Source organism: Manis pentadactyla, chromosome 10 (assembly GCF_030020395.1).
Source record: "Manis pentadactyla isolate mManPen7 chromosome 10, mManPen7.hap1, whole genome shotgun sequence".
NCBI lineage: Eukaryota > Metazoa > Chordata > Mammalia > Pholidota > Manidae > Manis > Manis pentadactyla.
In genome coordinates, this window is record NC_080028.1 from 93860483 (window position 1) to 93874047 (window position 13565).

Here is a 13565-nt window from a genome sequence, read left to right on the forward strand (position 1 = left end):
TGCCAGCCCTGTGGGCCTAGATGGGTGGAAGGAGGGCCCAGCTGAATGCCAGGAGCATAGGCTGGCTTCACCCAGTGGGAATCTTAGGTCCACCAGCCCCCGATACCTGGCACCCACTATCTGCCATATCCCTCAACCCCTAAGGACCTAAGACCTGTAGTCTGATGAGGCCCTCTGTCATGGCACACATGTGAGCTTGGCCTTAATAATTCCAGCACCTGAGGGAGGGTGGAGCCGGGCTCCAAGTGGGGACTGGGCCCAGGTGGGAACTCTCACGTGCGAGACAAACATCAGGGAAGACAGCCATGTGAGTGGCAGGAGCCAGACCACGGGTAAGGGCTTCCTGCCCTGACACCCAACCCGTGAACCTGCCTGAAAGGCAGTGTGAAATGTGGATAGCTGTATACAAAAACTGTGTCCATGAGCATTATTTAGAAGAAGTGAGTAACATAGCAGGGGGCTGGTTGTGTCTCCATGGACACAGCCCGTGAGGGATGGCAACACAGCCGCTAAAACGAGGAAGAATTTTCCATGATCTAGAAAACGCTCGCACTATAGTAAGTAGGAGCAAGCAGGACCCGTGAGTTCATGTATCCAGGTTCCGGATCCATCAGGAGGGAATTCACCAGGCACCTGAGGGCTATCTCTGGAAAGGAGGAGAAGCGTCGGTGATGAACATCTTAGGATTCTCTGCACACCCCATGTTCTCTCTGAGCGTAGGTGACATACAAGCCTGGCCTGTGGAGGCCGCTGGGGCCCTCTGGGCGTCCATGCTGCCCCGCGTGCCCACCCACCTGCTCATGCTGTGCCTTGAGCAGGGCGATCTCTTTCTCCACCTCGCAGATGTGGCTCGTGGCCTTGGCCACCTCAGCCCGCTCCAGGTCCCGCTCGGCCAGCAACTGCTCAATGTGCTGCTGCTTCTCTTTCAGCGCCTCTTGCAAGGCAGTTGTGCCCGATATCTTGCGGGCATAGCGTGAAGAAGTCTCCGTGAGCTGCAGGAAGGTGTGGGTGCAGGCAGGCCTCAGGGATCTGCAGCACCATCCAGATAACCCACGGCTACACAGCAGATGCAGAGCCCAAGTGCCTCAACACCCAGGGACCTGCTTCTCCCCTGCCCAAGCCTGAGACACTGCATAGGGGCAATCGTAATGTTTGAGATTCAGGGAAATTACCCCTGCCCAGGAGTTACAGCCCCTGATAGTCACAGTGCCCAGGGCTCCCTTACCTGGGCCACCTTCTCCTGGACCAGGAGAAACTTCCCATCCTAGACTGAGTTGCACAGAAGGTCCTGGGCCCACAGGGCTGCCTCACCTTCCCTCTTACCCAGGGTGGCTGTGGCAGCCTTTCTGGACCCCCTACCCTGTACCTATATTGCCTGCCCTGCATCTGTATGGCCCTCCTTAACTCCCAGGGGAGGGCTTAAGCTGCTGACAAATCAGTAATATAAAATAAAAAAACAATAAACATAAATGGACCAATATTCCCTATTAAAAGACATGTGCTTTGTTCAAAAACCCCCAACTAATGGATGCCTGGAAACAGCAAGCCAGGGCAGACTGGGACACCTGGATCCTTCTGTCCCCACCACCACCCAACACATGCACACACCAGGGCACCCCTCCTCAGTCCCACCCTCACCAGGCCACTGCGGCTGGGCCGGCCCCCCACGGAGGAGGCCACAGAGCTGACAGAGCTGATGGAGGAACTGCTGGGACTGTGGGTCAGCGCCGAGACACCCATGGCCATGCGCTTGGTCTTCTTGGCCTTGGCCGGGCTGGTGGACGGGAAGCCAATGCGGATTACCTTGTGGATGGGCGCAAAGAGACCGAACTTGGGTGGGCACTGGAAGTACCTGTGGAGGCAGGAGACACCACGCTGCAGTCACAGCCCTGTGGCCTGAGCTTCCCCCACCTCCCCCACCTCTTCAGAGCCCAGCAGACAGGCTCATCCTCAGGGCCCCATCAGCCATACCCCAACACCAACAGATGGGACTCCCAGAAAGGGAACAGAGGTGAGTAGGGCCTGAGAGTCTCTGCAGCCTTGGGCAAAATTTTTAGGGGGAGGAGGAGGGAATAACAGTTACCGAGTACCTGCTCTGTGCCAGTCCTTTTCCATGAGTGCTCATTTCAATCCCCAACCACTCTATTGTTATGCACATTTCACAGATGAGGAGATTAGGCTCTGAGAGGTTATGTAACTTGCCCAGTTACACAGCTTTCCCAGTGGCAAAGCTGGGACTGGACCTCGATCTGCTAGACTTGCCTCACACCCACCAATCAGAGGCTCCAGCCATATCTGCAGCCCCACTCCCATGCCTGTCCCGGGCACCCCCAGACCCAAGGCTCTCTGCCACTGAGCTCCCCACATGGAAAAGCAAAAGCCTCAGGGAGAGACCTTGGGGGCTGGGGGTGAGGGGCTGCTACCCTACCTGCCTGAATTCTGATAGCATGAGTAAGTTGAGAAAAACATCCATCTTGAAAACAGGAAGGCAAAGTGTTGTCATGGCAGCTCTGATGGTCTGCTCACAAACCCGTCTGGTCATGGATGCCACGCTGGACCAAAGGAGCTACTCCTGTTGCTTCTGACTCACCCTGAAACTGCCACTCCACCTTGCCCCTTCAAGCATTCAGGACTTTGCCAGGACTGCCCCCTGGCTAGCAGACTCTCCTCAAGCCTATTCCGGAAAGCAAACTCTACTTTCCCTCGGGGCCCTGTTCAAGTCTGGCTCTTCTGCTGGTTGCTTGGCCTGTACTGCCATGACCACTTCTGTTCACAGCTGTCACAGCCTCACCTGAGCCAGAATCTAGCCTAGGGACAGCCACGCAGGCACTCAGGCCCCCTTGCCTCAGGCCCGCCTCCCTCACAGACACTTGTTCACCCATCGCATCACACTCCTGTCCCCAGTGAGCAGAACACAGCCTTAGACGCTCTCGACCCAGCATTCCTCCCTTTAATCAGAGACAGCATGAAACCTGGAAGCCAGTTACGACTTGGCTGTAGAGCACCAGGCACGGCCTGCTTAATTCCTGTGCCACCCAGGGGAAGCTCCTTTTTCAAGGCTCCCACCTGACTTAGTTACACGTGACATGGAGAAGGGACACAAGGACAGATGACTTCCCTAGTGCTTACCCATGACTCTCTGTGTGACCCTGAGCAATGACCTCTCTGGCCTCTATTCTCTCATCTGTAAAATGGAGATGATATTCCCACCACCTGCCTCAGTGGGCTGCCGGGACAGCAGGGAGAAGGCACACCTACTCCGTAGGGTCTGGCACAGTCCTCCAGGTGCTCAACACTGGCTTCTGCAGGTTCCCCATCCCCATCCCCTGCACCCATCCCAGGTGAAGAGGAGCCCCCTCCCACTCCCTGGGGTAAGCCCACCATACCTGGTGCCTGCCACTGCCCCATCATTCTTCCCAAGGGGCTCGTCCAGCTCCACACCACACCACTCGCCCTTGGCAAAGTCTGTCTCCCCCACGTACCGCACCACGCCAGTCTTTGTCCCACCAACCTGTTGGCACACGGAGACACCAGGTCCAGAGGATGCAGCAGACACCCATCCCAGGGGCCCAGGCTCATCCCATCCCTCCCTTTTAGTACGCAGGGAATGGGGAGAGGAGGGGGAAGGGAGGGAGAGGCCCAAGGGCAGCCAGGAGGGATATGGGTATAACCAGGGCTCTCCCATCCAAGAGCTTTCAAGATAGACAGACAGACTTGCATTCAAACTGCCACTTGCAAGCTGTGTGAGTTTGGGCAAGTTACCTAACCTCTCCGAGCTTTGTCAGTAAAAAGGATTTTGTGAGGATTAAGCATTATGTATGTATGCAGTATCTGGCACATACTAAAGTCTCAGTAAATGTTATCCTTAAAAATGGTTTGAATGGTGGTTACCAGGTGCTGGAGGGAAGGGGGAAATATGGCATTATTGTTTAAGAGGAACAGAGTTTCAGTGTTGCAAGATGAAAAAGATCTGTAGATCTGTTGCACAGAAAGAATAAATACTACTGAAGTGTGCACTTAAAAATGTTTAAGAAGATAAATTTTAATGTATATTTTACCACAATTAAAAAAACTCAAGACAGCCCAATTGGTGTGAACAAACACTACTATAAAAAAATAGCTTAAAGATTTAAAAATCAAAGTTACATATAGGTACATAGATTACAGAGTCAAATACATCCAAAGCCTTAAAAAGCTCTAAAAGCCTCTCCACCTCTCCCCCGAAAGAAACACTTTAAACTGGATTCCTGGGTACTTCCCTCCACATTTCTAAATGACACACATATTGCTGCTCCTTGATTCTGATGTTTCAGTTTTGGGTGACATCCATCGCCTTCCCAGCATGGAAAGGGAGGCTGGCACCCTGTTGCCACTGCTTCACACGTCCTTCCCGGCTCTACACCCTTTGCCTGCAGCAGTGTCTTCCTTCTGACCTGGGTTTGCAATAGTGTGACTAAGTCAGCACTACCCACAGCTGAGCACGGCACATCGCAGCCACTTTTCCTTGCTGGCACAGATGTCTCCCTACAGATAGTAACTGTCTTTTATGAGTGTTTGCCTGGAGTTTGTGAACTTATCACTAATTTAACCCCAAACTCTTCCAATTGTCTACATCTCCTGCCAGGGTGCTCAGAGGCATTGGGAATTCCGTCAAGTTCTTTCTGAAGACGCTGCTGGAGCCATGTGATCAGCTCCAGGCTGGACTGGCTGCGGCCCCACTGCTGTGAGGCCACAGTGGAGGGCACAGGCTTGGCAGCCAGAGTTCTAGAAGCTAAGTGAGGGAGAAGCTGGCAGGGAAAGTTCTAGAAAGCTGAGCGGGGGAGCAGCCTTCAGGATAGAAATGCTCTTTTAATCCCCCTATTTCAGTCCAACCTGCCAGAGATTCCCCAGTCTAAAGACTCTCTGTGACCCTCTCTGGAGACAGCATCTGTCCCAGCCATCTGCTAGAGGGACAGTCAGCACAGGGGACAGAGGTGGGGATGGGGAGCCTGAAGATTTTTCGATTGATTCTCCTGTTTCTGGAACCACCGTCAGCCCATTTCCAGAGGCCACCATGTGGCTGATTCCCCACCTCTGGGGCTCTGAGGGGAACACAGATGGCTTCTCTGCTTCTGCAACGTTGCCTGTGGATTCGGCTGTGCTGGATTCCCTGTGTTATTGCTCCTGTCTCCTCTGTTCTCTGTCCTTGAGGGCTTAAATCTTTAAAAAAAAAACCTTCACTGTCATTCTAGCGGAGGTTCAGGAAAGAGTGAAAATACATGTGTGTGTTTATCTACCATGTTTATCTGAACCTGACTGTGACTCCTAAATGCTACCTTCTCTGCCATCTCTAAGTAAGCCTGACATGTGCTGCAAGGGACCGCTCCCTCGTTAAAACTCGCTCCACTCCTAACATTGCTTCTACAACAGCTTTGTGCAAGACACTGAGGACATGAATTCTAAAACCCACAGCTCTATGAGGTACGCAGCATAACTCTGTTCCCAGATGAAGAGACTGAGGTTCAGAGTAGTCAGTAAACCAAAGAGCCTGGTGGGCTCTGCTACTGCCTCCTCAATCCCAGCTGGGCTCAACTACAGGCCTCACCTCTGCTGGGGTCCCCTCTCCGCTCAGGTTGGGGATGGTTCTGGGGCTAGAACCTCACTAACAACCCCTCAGCAGAGCCCGGGAGGTGCTTCTTCACCCTCATTCCTCAGCTGCCTCTGGACCTGAGACCTTTTCTTGTCCCTCCCTCCTTCTTCAGGTCGGCAGAGCCGGGTGGGCATCCCCTCAGAGATGGGAGCAAGCAGAAAGAACAGGAGGGTTTCCACAGGGGCTGGGTCTGCTGCCTGACCCATGCCTAGGTCCGCATGACCTGAGGACACCCACGTCCCCGAGGGCCCAGAGATTCTGCAGGGGCTCCCTCGCCAGACCCCGCCCTGTGTGTGTCCAGCCCTGCCTTGTAGGCATTTGGCCTGCCCCTTTTCTCTTTTTTTATTTTATTATACATATATGTATATTTTTTTTACTTAAAAAAAAGTAATAGACTATTTTTCTGAGCAGTCTTAAGTTTACAGAAAATCTGAATGGAAAATACCAAGTTCCCATCCATCTCCTCCATTCTTCACCTACACTTTCCTTCTTCCTAAAGCCTGGCATTCGAGTGCCGTATTCATCACAATGGTGACTGACCATCGACACACTATTATTAACTAAAGTCCATAGTTTTACTTCAGGGGTCACTCTTGGTGGGGTGCCTTCAATGGCTTTGGACAAATATGTAATGACACATACCCACCATTACAATGTCACATGGAGTAGTTTGCCCTAAAAATCCTGTGCCCCACCTATTCACCCCTCCCTCTAACCCCTGGCAACCACTGATCTTTCTACTGTCCCCAGAGTTTTGTCTTTTCCAGAATCTTGACAGTTGGGACTGTACAGTATGTAGCCTTTTCCGTCACGTAGCAACATTTATTTAAGGCTCCCACATGCCTTTTTGTAGCTGGATAGCTCATTTCTTTTTAGCCTTGAATACAATTCCACCTTCGGGATGCCCCATAGTTTATCCATTCCCCTGCCGAGGGCCATCGTGGTGGCTTCCATGTTTTAGCAGATATGAATAAAGGTGTTATAAATATTTGCACGCAGGGTTCTGTACAGATACATTTTTAAGTCATCTGAGTAAACACCGAGGAGCATAGCTGCTGAATTGTACAGTGAGAGGACATTCAGTTTTGTAAGAAACGCCAAACAGTCTTCCAAAGTGGCTGCCCCACTCTGCATCCGCACCTGCAAGGAATCAGCGTTCCTGTTGCTTCGCTAAGGGGCTGTCTCTCCTGTCCCTACCCCTCTGTGCCAGGCCCCATGTCCCCCTCCCTTTTTCACACCCTGGGGTTTTCTGTAGGCTGGGGCCCCTCTTGGCCTGGGCCAAACACCAACTAGGTCCCGGGTCTCATGAGGCAGGGGCAGTGGGCAGGTAAATCCATCTGTTTCTCAGGGACTTTCCAGGGAAAAAAGTCGAAACTTGTGACTCACTTAAAATAAACGAATATGCCTCATCAGGGTCTCGCCCAAATGGCGAGAGCACAGGGCCTGCGGGTCGCCCAGCTCAGCCATCAGGAGGCTGGGGCAGGTCCACCCACCTCACAGGGCTGCTGTCAGAGTGCAGTGAGGGGCTCGTACCCCAGGCCCAGAGCAACACCTTGCTGGGGTGCTGTGGGGGCAGAGACTGGGGTGGGGGTGATGGCAGGAAAGAGGCTGGCCAGGAGAGATGGGCAGGTCAGGCAGGCAGTGGCATCGGGCCCCTTTCAGGGAGATGAGGGAACAGAGGCGAGCAAGCAGCCCCCCACGGCAGTCCTCACTGACAACGTGCATGGTCGCCGGCCTGAACCCCTAGCCGGGGAGTCCGAGGCCCAGCCGGCCTGTGAGCGCGGACATGGTGCACAGGCTGCCTCACTCACGCTCAGGACCCCCTGGCAGGACCATGAGTCATTTACTCAGCAGTACGTTGGAGCACCTTCCTGGCCTCAGCTCTGCTGTGGGCACTGCAGGCACAGCCGCGTGAGCACAGGGGACAAGGCCCTCCTCGTGGGGCTCCTGGCTGGAGGTGGCGGGGGCAGGCCAGAAAGCAGCTCGTGACTAAACACTGCTACTCCAAGTGGACGACAAGGGGATGCGGGGTGACGTCAGGGGCCTCTCTCTGAGGAGGACCAGCGGCCTAATGGAAGGGGGACGGTGAGCTGAGGGAAGCCCCGGGGACAGTGTCCCAGGCAGGGGCAAGAGCAGGGCCAGGGAACCGGCCTGACGAGCAGGAGGAAAGGGAAGGTGGCGGATGGGCCAGAACACAGCCGGCATGGAGGGAAGGGGGGATGCCAGCCTACGGGGATGGGCGGGCAGATCTCAAGGGCCTGGGGACCTTGGGACAGTGGGTGGGTTCTGTCCCGTGTGACGGGAAGCCCCTGGAGTGCTGGGACCTGCGTGGAGGACGCGGCTCCACTGTCGGAGAGAGGGGAGCCTGCCGGGGGACATAAGGGTGGGGACCGATCTGGCTGCATTTTGGAGGTGGCATCAGAGGTAAGTCACACGGCAGGGAAGGAGCAGAGAAAGGGAGGCAAGGTCCTGGCCTGGGCAGCAGGACACACAGAGGTGCCATTTACTAAGATGGGAAGATGGGGATGGGATGGGTGGATAAACAACTGAGTTCTGCTATGGGTTGAATTGTGTCCCCCAGAAAGGTATGCTGAAGTCCTGATCCCCAGAACCTGTGAATGTGACTTATTTAAAAATAGGGTCTTTTCAGAGAAAGAGAAATACCATATGATTTCACTTATGCATGAAATAAAAAAAAATAAAACAAGCAAAACAGAAACAGACTCATAAATACAGAGAACAAACTGTGGTTGCCTTTGGGGAGGGGATGGGCAAAACAGGTGATGGGGATAGAGGGACACTTGCAATTAAAAAACAAGCTATGTGGGTGAAAAGTACAGCATACGGAATATAGTCATTAATATTGTAACTGTGTAGGGTGGCATTTGGTAGCCATGCATACAGTGTTGAGCATTTCATAATGCATGTAACTGTCAACTCACAATATTGTATACCTGAAACGAATAAATATTTTGTATCAACTATACTTCAATAAATAAAAGATCGATAAGAACAGTCTTTTACGGGTAAGATTCCTCAAGGGAGGAACAACCTAAGACAGGCACAGTCGCAGGGGGGCCATCAGGTGAGAAATTGGGGATCAACAGAGGTGAGGCTTAGAACCTCACCGCGCCCCCGTTTTGAGAGAAATCTTCTGCATTCGTGGATGTTTTGTTGCCCTTGTCTAGCTTGGATTAATACTTAGTCTACAGGCACACACCTGATGATCTACATTTGCCCTCTTACAGCACTAAACTATGTTTTCTACCTTTATCTTGCATCTACCTACCACTTCAGCATTTTATTAAAAGTAATAATAATAATAATAATAATAATAATAAGGGAGAAATGTGGGATTCACATATAAATCAAGTATAAAAATCAAACGAATAATCATAATTGACCTGATTGTTTAAAAGTTCTTGATACGTGATCAAAACCAAAAGTTTCTGTGATGACTGCCCTTGCACTGTTCACCATGTAAGAACTTGTTCACCATGTAAAAACGTGTTCGTTATGCTTCAGAAGATTGGAGACTGTTGAGAATTAGGCTTGGGGTTGATTAATGATTGTCCATTGAGTCTCCTATACAGAATTTTATTGTTGTTAACAACCATATGATCAATAAATATGAGAGATGCCCTCTCAAAAAAAAAAAAAAAAAGCTAAGCTGATGGCCATGGAGAGCAGAATTGGGTTAGTGGCTGAGTAGTAAATGGCACTGTATCTCATTGAACCAGTGAGTCTTTTAGTCCTGAGAACAGTTGTGACTCATTTCAGGAGGTAGTAGAGTAGGTGGGCTCCCAAAGTTAGGCCTATATTGCACAAACAAGCAGGTATTTAATAAGAGTCATTTCTATGGAAACAAAAAGAAAAACTATGGTTAATGATCAAAGTAAATTATAAATCAGTTTCTGAGTTTCGAGGGTAGCCAATTGAGAAGATTTCTAGATGTCAGGCTCAAAGCATCTTTAGATAGAATGAGGGACAGACAGTGACAATCTGACAGATTCTCTTGGCTTGCAGTTTGAATGTCTCTGGTGATCTCTCTGAGTGGCCCACATAGCAACAGGCATGAAGATTGTCTATATATGAGCTGTTGTAGTGATTTCTCTGAAGTTTATATCAAGTTATCCAGTTTTAGTGCATGGCTTTGGGGGAAAAGGCAGTTTTGTTTTTAATGATTCTAAGTCAGAAGGGTGGGAGAAAAATTGGAAACAGTTTAGAGAGTTCTAGCCAGATATAGGAGGAAACTAGAAGAATTTAGGATCTAGTCTACAGTTTACAGGTAGAAAACAAACCCTCAAAGACAAGAAAAAGGACTAAAATCTGGTATCCGCAAAGGTGTGTTACAGATTTTTGCTGAAACGTAATTTTTGTCTCCACAGTTACCCCCATTTTTATCAGAGATAACCAAATAAGACAAATTTGTTTGTAAATAAGTCTAATTTCAATAAACTTGGCTTGATTATTTATGTAAATGCAGCAAGAATTTTTTTAAAAAGTACAGTCTTTTAGATGGGATCAAAGTTCAATGAGGTCATTAGGGTAGGCCTTAATCCAGTATGACCGGTGTCCTTCTAAGAGAGGCAGAGACACACAGAGGGGAGAAGCCATGTGAAGACGGAGCTCTGGCAATGCACCTGCACACCAAGGCGAGTCAAGGAGTGCCGGCGGCCTCCAGAACCTACGACAAAGGCAAAGAACAGATTCTTCTCTTGATCCTTCAGAGAAAGGGTGGCTCTGCCGGCACCTCTGGCTTCAGATTTCGGCCTCTAGAACTGAGACAATAAATTTCTGTTGTTTTAAACCACACAGTTTGTGGTACTTGTTACAGCTGCCACTAGAGACTCATGCAGAATAAGTGGAGACGTTGAATAGGAACTGGACGTGTAACTGTGAGATCAGGCGAGGCCAGGACTGCAGAGCCAACCCTGGGCAGCGTGATGCCCACATATGCCCAGGCTGCTCTGAGTCACTGGCCTAGATGGTTCCATGTTCTGACCTGATGCTGGGAAGAGGAACAGCAGGAAGCGGTGGCCAGGGAGGCAGGAGGAACCAGAGTATGCACGGAATCTTAGATGTGAGAGAACAAAGAGCTTCCAGAGGGAGGTGGGGAGAGAGGGATGGTGGCCGAGTCTGCTGAAATGAGACAAAGACAGAACTGACCATTGTATTTGCAACGTGAAGGTCCTTGGTGCCTCGGGGGAGCAGTCTCCCTGGAGTAGAGGGTGATGGGAGAGAGCAGCTGGAAATCATGACCACAGACGGGCCCTTTAAGGGGTCCAGCTGTGGGGAGGACAGAGAAATGGGCAACAGCTGGTGGAAGACAGGGGCAGGGGGGATGGTTTTGTTTTTAAGGTGGGAGAAGCAGGAGCAAGTGGTGAGCCGACCTGACAGGGTAAGTGCAACAGGAGAAGGCAGGCAGCTGCAGGGGCAGGCCAAGCATGCAGAGCCTGGCAGGAGGGTGGTGGACGGCAGCTCTGCCCTTCCGGGGAGGCACAGAACTGCCATCAGCTGGAACATGGGGACGGGTGGGTGCTGGGAATTTTGGAGAAGGTGGTAAGACTATTACACAAGAGGAAAATGAGGCTCAGAGACACTAGTGCTAGGTGAGAAGTGGCCCAGCCCACTCCCCCAACTAAGTTAGAGGGCCTCTCCCCAGCCCAGCAGCAGGGGAATGGTCATTTTTCCCTCCAGGCACACATACACTCTAAAGGAAAGGGGAAGTCGGGGCAGGACAGAGGCCATGCACACTCATGCTAGGACCCCCACTGTGACCCTGGGTGAAAGTGAGCAGCTCTGGAGCCTTCTTAGCCTGGGGTGGAGCTGACCACACAGGCCCTGCCCCTGCCCCTCTGGGGAGGCCAGAAAGGGGCTCTTGCCCCATGCCCTGTGCCATCCAGCCAGAAGCCCTCTTACAGAGATAGGGAGCCAGGCAGACGGGGGCCCCCTGCTTTCCTGGCTGGTCCGCCATCCGTGGAGACCGAGATGAAGGCCTTCCTCCTCCCCACTCCCCCACAACAGATGTCAGTTCCCTTTGCAAGGAGCTCCCCAGCACACCTGCCCCCAGGATGGCCCCAGCTGGAGCCAGGTCTCACCCTGGGCATCACGGCATTGTGCCTTGACCATGAAAACTCCAGGGGGAAGAAATGGAAGAAAACCGGTATTTCCTTAGGGCCCACGACATGCCAGGAGCCTTCCTTATTAGGTTTTTACAAATCCAGTGAAGTGGGAACATCAGCCCCATTTTAAAGGCAAGGACACTGCATGCTGTCCCCTGCCCCGGGTCATGCTGCTGTGAGGGGTGGAGCTGAGCTCACACCCAGGCCTGTACAACCTCAGAGCCCACCTTCCCCCCACCCCACAGATGGCCCCAGCTAGGTGTCTGTTCAAGTTGACCTGGGGCCTCAGGGGAAGGGAGGGACCAGCAGAGAGAAAACCTCGTTCCTCATCTCTTAGAATCCATCTCTCTCGGGAGACTGTTCCTGCACCTAACCAGGCCAGCTGCCAAAGGGCTGCAGAGAACCCACGGGCAAAGCGGGGAGGGAAGGGCTGGGCTGGTCGGCTTGCTCATGTGCCTGTGGCTCTGGGTTATCTGCAAGGCTAGGCTGGCCTCCGCTCGAGCTCTGAGATGTGCCGGGAGGGATGCCAGCAGCACAAGGGATTCTTTGCGAAGTCTTGGTCCACCCGCCTCAGGACGCTTCTGTGGCCAGCACGTGAAAGGACAGAGACTTCACCTATGCAGAGATGCTCCACGCATATCCTGCAAGCAGGGCTTGCCACCTGCTTCGGGGAGCCCCTCGCTGCAGTAGCCACACCCAGTGACTGAGAGAGACAAAGGGACCCCGTGATGGACAATCTCACTCCAGAGCTGCCCCGGTGGCCTGGCACTCCAACTGGCCTCACTTCTCCCTCTGCCTGACCCTTCACAGATGCTAAAATCCCTAATAATCACCCGCACCCCAAACCCCACTCAGCAACTACTTCCAGAACACTCCATGCCACAGCAACCTCTTTACCATCTGACATCTTTGTGGGTCAGCAGGCCTTCCACCACCCAGTGATGACATCCCATTTATCTCCTCGGGGCCTTGGCCCTAGGGCACCTCTTAGAGCCACAAGTAACTAGCCAGTCCTCTTCCTTTCTGAGACAGCCTCCTCTAATCCTTACTAATCATACCCCATACTGTCAACTGCCACTGACCAGGACATTTCCAACCCCCCACCTGTTCTGTGGGATCCACTGAGGGTGGGAGGTACAGAAGACATTATGGGGCTGGTAGGTAGAAGCTGGGAGCCCTGTTCCAGCCTTGCCCATGACCTGCTGTGTAACCCTGGGCAAGAGATTGCCCTCTCTGAGCCTCACTGACCTTACCAATACAGCAAGCAGTTGGGGCCCAGTGGGGGACACAGCAGGCCTGCAAGTCTGGACCAGCTCTCACTGGTCAATGACCCTCAGGTGGGATTGTCACCCAGGCCCCTCCTGTCACAAGGTCTCAACCTGCCTTCTCTACACGGTCAGGCTCAGTTCCTGCTGCTCCAGGATTCCAACCTGGAATGCCTTGTTTCTTCTGTGACCTAAATCCCAAACTTGTGGCTGCCTGGGTGACTCCTCTACATCAAGCCACACTGCTTCTGAAGCCAACTTCCTGAAAACGCACCTCCTAGAACGGGCTTTTGGGACACCTTGGGGCTCCTACAGGCTCAGAGGGGGACACACAACAGCTCTCCACATCTCAGGCCAGCTAGGCAGCCAAGTGCCCCCTACATGCTCCCTGGGCCTGGAAGCTGCCCAGGACCAAAGAGGGTGATGGTCTTCCCCAAGCAGAAGGAAAAGAGAGACGGCCTGGGAGTGCTAGACCACCAAGTCTGTGTCTTTCCCAGCTTTGGCAGATGTGTTCTAAAAATGCTGTGACCTCAGACAAGTCACTTC

At 52.3% G+C, this 13565-nt stretch overlaps 1 protein-coding gene across 4 annotated transcripts in view; it reads right to left on the reverse strand.

Annotated features, from left to right (window-relative positions):
- Window positions 1–13565, reverse strand: part of CLIP2 (CAP-Gly domain containing linker protein 2) — a 71200-nt gene that overhangs the window by 26026 nt on the left and 31609 nt on the right. For all 4 annotated transcript variants that reach the window (XM_036887351.2, XM_036887353.2, XM_057487236.1 and 1 more), the window contains exons 4-6: window positions 3387–3511; window positions 1639–1852; window positions 795–992 (exon numbers count right to left, since the gene is read on the reverse strand). In XM_036887351.2, the coding sequence (XP_036743246.2) occupies window positions 795–992; window positions 1639–1852; window positions 3387–3511 (537 nt within the window). The remainder of the gene's footprint in view (window positions 1–794; window positions 993–1638; window positions 1853–3386; window positions 3512–13565) is intronic.